This window comes from Rhipicephalus microplus, chromosome X (genome assembly GCF_043290135.1).
Source record: "Rhipicephalus microplus isolate Deutch F79 chromosome X, USDA_Rmic, whole genome shotgun sequence".
Lineage (NCBI taxonomy): Eukaryota > Metazoa > Arthropoda > Arachnida > Ixodida > Ixodidae > Rhipicephalus > Rhipicephalus microplus.
In genome coordinates, this window is record NC_134710.1 from 127025263 (window position 1) to 127031553 (window position 6291).

General features: G+C 46.1%; 1 protein-coding gene across 1 annotated transcript in view; it reads right to left on the minus strand.

Annotated features, from left to right (window-relative positions):
• LOC119176415 (luciferin 4-monooxygenase) overlaps positions 1-6058 on the minus strand; it is a 32847-nt gene extending 26789 nt beyond the window's left edge. Inside the window, exon 1 of the mRNA XM_037427677.2 lies at positions 5859-6058. Within this exon, the coding sequence (XP_037283574.1) occupies positions 5859-5984 (126 nt within the window). The 5' untranslated portion in view covers positions 5985-6058. The remainder of the gene's footprint in view (positions 1-5858) is intronic.
• Between the last annotated feature and the right edge of the window lie 233 nt (positions 6059-6291).

Consider the following 6291-nt stretch of genomic DNA (forward strand, 5'->3'; position numbering starts at 1 on the left):
TTAGTAGCGGTTTCAAACTGAACATGGTTGCTATCATCGCCGCCGCACTCTCCGGCTGAAGAAAAATTCGAAAACTGTGACGTTCAAAGGTCACGCGACTCGGTGACTGCGTCTACTGCAGTTGGCAGGTGAGAGCACGACAAACTGCTCAGTGCAGCAAAGGTGCTCTCGCTCCACCAATGGATGACAGTGCTCTTACTCCTGTCGGCTACTGCAACATGCCGCGTCTGCAGAGAGCACTTTCAGCGCGTGCTTCTGAGTGTCCCTGCTCCCTTAATGGAATGCGCCATAATTCTCCAGAGCTACACGTTTCCTTCCGCATATATCCGCCAGCCGCTGTCATCTCGACTGTCCGCAAATAAGACAATATCGTCCGCATAAAATAAACCTCAAAACTTCTGCACAGTCATCACGCCACTTTAGTTTGGTGACAGATTAAAACCAATATTGCCACCTTCTAGCCCTTTTACCTTCTTTACCACGCGCAACGTGAGTAACGGCGGGGACAAAGGACATCTTAGCCCTTGCTAATATCGACTTTCTCTTTATTTGTCAATTCCTTCACACTCTATGCAAACCGTATTGTCTCGGTATATCTCCCTCAAAAGCTGTACACAGTCGTCGCCTATGCCCATTCCTTTCAATAGATACCTCAAAATATAATATCTTTGTCCGCATAATAATATCTTTGTCCGCATATAATATCTTTGTCCGCCCTAGTGATGTCTTGAAAAGCCACGTACCAGGGCCTGTTTTCTATTTTATATATACTTCTACACACTGAGTGAGAACAAACAGGTTATCGTCTAACCACCTGTCGACTCGAAATCCACTCTGAAGTTCTCTCAACTTGTCGTCATGTCCTGCCCACGTTTCTTAATTATTTTTACTGCCTGCATCGCCAACCTGTGCAGCACCGATGCGATGACCAGCGGTCTATACGAACTAATGTTATCCTTTTGTTCCTCGCCTTTATAGATAAGGTTTATTTTACTTTTACGCCATCTCTCCAGTATTTGCCTGTCCTGTAATCATTTTTTTATGGCTGTCAACAGTGCTTCCTTAGTGTTATGTCCTAGTTCGTTAATGGGGCTGGCGGGAACTCCATCTAAATACGGCGCAGTGGAATTTTCCCTTCAGTCTTTCTCCACTTGAAATTCTCAAGTTCCAGCTCTTCCTCAGTTGTGCCTTCCGTCATACTTTTATTCACCGGGGAAACGCCCTAGGCAATTTTTTAAACGATACTCGGCTGTTACCTTTCAGACAAAAGCTTTCAATTCGTGCCGCTACGAATGATTTCCTCCTTCATCTACCATCTGGGACAGAAGCCAGATGAAGCTTTATTGGCACAGCGGATCGTTCGCCTAACAATATAACTTATGAGTCTCAAGCGCAAACGCTTCACGTTTACTCGTCGTCTTCATCTTCGGCGAGCACCGCACTGGTTCATGTCCATGTCGCACAGTCATATTTTATTGTTGCACTGTGGCAGACTTCCTACCTAGCGCCTTTGGGTGGCTCCAAAATATCCTGTGGGCGCAGCCTTTTTTTTTGTATGTCCGTCACCCACACCTCACTTTCATCTTTTAACTTTTGCCTCGACCGATTTCTGTACAATGGACTTTTTCGCTAGATATATTTCCCAAATTTGTTGACTTCGATCGTCCTGCGACCGCTTCTCCTTTTTTTTCTATGCTCCCATGATGCTTCACGCCACTTCTCGATCGCTTCCCGGATTTCCTTATTCCACCAACTTCTTGGCTTCCTGTTTCCTTTTCAGCAAATTGTTTTCTTTTCTTTCCATATCTCTTTCGTCATTAGATGTAACAGCTCGCTATGCTCTCAATCCTTGCCCAGTATTTTCTTACTCCTGTGTCAACTCCTGCGGCTATGTTTGTTATTTGCATGACATTTTAATATGAGCTTCCAGACTTCGATTCTATGCTCTTATTTCCAGTTTTGTATTCCATGTGTAATATTATGCGTTTATAATCCCTGCTCAAGCTTTTAAAGGGACCGACAACTGCCCAGATCATGAAATGAGATGACTGCGCGGATGGAAAGATTTTCGCTTCTATTAAATCAAACCAACCCTGTTTTTCTCGTGAAAAGTGAAGATATTTTCATTTTTTCGTTAAAAATTGCGAAAATGGTCCGTGGCGCCACCTGGTGTCGGAAACTTCAATTATCCAATGTGCCCTGCCATGTGACCGTAAACTATAGTTTACGCGGTTAACAATTTTCCTGTTGGTATTGAAATATTGTTTGCTTCTTTATAGTAAAAAAGACATTGCTCCATAAAAATGTACGCATAGGCCTATGTTAGTAGTCCGCATAAAAGTGGCGGTGCCTTCGCATGACGTAGTCATCTCACGCTTGTCAGCGCGTCTTGTGCAACTTTTCTGCATGCTCATGTAGCCGTGCACGCAATTTCCGGATAGCTAAGATTTTGAGCGACGTGGCTTTTCTGGTTTTTTTGTTTTTTTAGATTACCCGCAGTGTCATCTTAGGCATCATTCCGGGGGGGGGGGGGGGGGCACAGTGCCTCATAGAATGAATCCGCAGTTTACAATTTGTCTCAGAAATTACGTGTGCTGCTAGTCGGCACGGCCGCGCATATGCGCAGTGGTGTGTTTTTTTTTTTTTTTTTCGGTGACTTGGCTTGGCGCGTGTAACGACGATGGGACAAGCCATCACGACGCAGACCTTGGGCTCAGGTGCACGCAGCGCGGTAAAAATATAGAGAAGCTGTATAAAGCCACAACGCCTTATTGTAACGTCTTGTTATTGCAAAAAATAGTTGTGGAGCTCAGAGTAAACGTGTTTAAGCATGGTTACAAGAACTCCTGCGAAAGCAGAACAATGACAGCATGCACAAGTCGCCAGAAAGGCTACCGGCATCGCTATCAATTCTCAGCGTTGCTGGATGAAAGGGTTCATCCGTATTCAGAGCCTTTCAGATAAAAAAATACTACTACTAAAAAGTGACCACGTGCTTTTCAAATTAACTGCTACAGCTGCGAACACAATGAAGGGTAAACTTTCTGCTGCGCCGGAAAAAAACTGGGTTGAAAAAATCATTTATCAGTACCTTTAATCCCTTCTTCGTGTGTTCTCATTTCCCTCAGTTTGAAATGAACTCATTCAGTCATGAGACAGTAATCAATACTCCATTGTTTGTTTCCACGTGATCTGCCTGTCGCATTTAGGCCCCGTGTTAACTATGTTTCATACTGTGTTTCTCGCAAAGATCTAGCAATAACTCCTCATTTGTGTCGAAAGATCTGTCAAGGTCACGTATGTGGGCATCAGTGGCACGGCCGCTGGATGAAAACCGTACGCCTTTAGGGGCGAAGCTCCTTAGAACGTGGGTCTGTACATCCCATGGAGTTTGTTGTTGATGATGTACGTAGTCATCGGTGGCACATACCCGCTCTAAAGCGGGTATGTGCCACCGATGTATGCACTCAAATGTATATCGTATGACCATATGAAACCAACCACGATACGAGCATGCATTGACCTAGTATTTGCAAATTTTGCACTGCAACCTAAACAGGAACAGTTCACCCTTCATTTCATGAACCACAAACATTATGATGGCGGCCAACATAATGAAGGGACATCGCAAGCCATCCATCGTCTCTAAGAACAAATAAAAGTTAATTTCTATATATACACACACAGTGTTTCTCATGATGTCTTTAGATCATAATCGACTGGGCGAATTACCCGCGGAAGATTCACGGTTTTACCGATGCTTCTCTCCGGAGCTTCACCCACTCGTCCTGATTCACCCCGTGGATATGGTGTGATATTTTTTTCATTCAGCGGCCGTGTCAGTAGCATAGCCAAAATTTTTTTTCAAGGGGAGGGGGGTAACCATATTTTATGTATGTTCGTCTTTGCGTTTGTGTGTGCGCGTGAATATATACGCAAGCGAAATTTTAAAAATTCGGAAAGGGGGGGGGGCAGGGGTAATGGTTACGCTAAATATATGTACATTTGTTTCATGCACAAACGTATGTTGAAGAGTTGCAGATGTTTATATAACCAGTTGCTGCACTTGCGCACCGATGCCAACTGGAACATGCGTATTAGCGACACCAGAAGCTGATACGAAGTGCTGGTGCTCACGAGGATGGTAGCCCGGGACACTGCTACATAAATAAACTTCAGCGCATGGCCCACAACAGCAATCGACGTTAACGCGTGGTGACTACTAAATCAAAGGAGTAAATATGTAATCTTTATAAAATTGGATAGTCAGCACTGCAACCACAACTGACGTTTCACCGAACATTAGGGTCTATTTGAAAAGCAGTTTCCAGACCTGGCGTGACACTGTGGTACGAATGCTTAATTGCAACGCATTGATTGATATGTGGGGTTTAACGTCCCAAAACCACCATTTGATTATGAGAGACGCCGTAGTGGAGGGCTTCGGAAATTTTGACCACCTGGGGTTCTTTAACGTGCACCCAAATCTGAGTACACGGGCCTACAACATTTCCGCCTCCATCGGAAATGCAGCCGCCGCAGCCGGGAATCGAACCCGCGACCTGCGGGTCAGCAGCCGAGTACCTTAGCCACTAGACCACTTCGGCGGGGCTTAATTGCAACGCAGAATACTGGGATTCGATTCCTGCTGGGATCCTGACATTTATTTTTGCATTTGTTGGGTCAACGCTGCCGGTGTCAGGTTTTTTAAGGCTCACACGTTCAAATTACCAGTATGTGTTCTCGTCGTTCCTGGGTAGATAATGGGTGTCAATCACCTGTGGCACATACCCGCACACCAGTGGCACATACCTGCCCGCGGGCATGTGCCACTGTCTGGCGGGAAGTGTTTGGCCACGTACGCGACGGAACTGTGACATTATTCATGTCGCTTGCCTTTATCTCTAACTTTAAAAATACTTAGGACGCTGGTGTAACAATTGGCTTTATTACTTTGCGCTGCTTGTGTGTGCATGTGCGTGCGTGCGTGTGTGTGTGTGTGTGTGTGTGTGTGTGTGTGCGTGTGTGTGTGTGTGCGTGTGTGTGTGTGACGTACGAAGGGGAAGGTTGTTAGTATAGAAGCCGATGAAGAAGAAGTCGGAATAAAATAAACTTGGAGTGTATGAGCCAGGCCACGTCTCCCAAATCTAGCATCACATATGCATAAAAAGCTGTAGTGTTATACCATAGCCGCGAGCACCTCATTAGCCTTTGGGCGAACAAAGAAGTAGTAGAAAGAATGCATCGCAAAAGCAGAGTTACAAGCAACTTGAAGCAAGCAAGTACTGAACAAATGGGTGATTTGCATGTATAGATAAGATGCAGAAAAAGTGGGGACATTAGAGCCGCCAGTCGGAAACTGATGTGCTCACTTTTTGTCTGGGAAAAAAAGAGCACTGTACGATAACGCATCGGCACGTAGCGGGTTAACAACTACCTCCACTTCACATGAGTGGAAACCATGAAGCGAACATGAGAATACTACAGAATAGCTATATTTGAATGTTATAATTACGCAGTAAATTGCACGCAGCATGAAACACGTGCATGCTGATGTTTACACATCGCGGGCTGTTTTTTTTTAAAGCACATTTTCGCTCCAGCAGGTGTGCTGTAAAACCTGTAAGACGCTTAAGTCAGACAGCGCACGGAAGTTTAGGTTGAAGAATTTAATTGCCCCCGAAAGCTGGTCATATGTAAAGGTTTCGATGGGTAATCTGTTCACTGTTCTCGTCATTTATGGCGATGCCGCGACTTCGGCACCCAGAGATATCTGTACCATCCGCGCGTCTATCCACGCTCTGCGACAACACAAGTCAGCCTCGCCGGCTTGCTTGCCGAGCGCGAAGGGCGCCCACCTGACAGACCGAGTCCCCGTGCTTGGACAGTGCGTTGACCATGAGGCGACTGTAGGTGAGTCCCTTGGGGATGGGCATCGGCGAATACGCCGAGCGCAGAATCTTGCTCTCCGGGTCGAAAGACATCGCAACAGGTAACCACGCAGCTCCTCGTGGCCGCGCGCTATCTTCCCAGGCTCTAAGTACTGCGCCACCGGTTGTCCCCCTTTGCCTTCCTATAGACTCCTTCGGGCTATCAGCAGCGCCGGCCCGTGGCAGGTCATCTTAGATTTGAGCCTTTGCGCGCAGCGGCGAGTCAGATAAGGGCGCGGGGAATCGGCGCGTGTGTATCGACAATGGTGATCGTGCCCTCCGCGAAATTCCTTCTCGGGAGAGCTATAAACACGTGGACGCTCTCTCTAAGTGATCATGTAGAAGAAACGAAGAGAAAAGT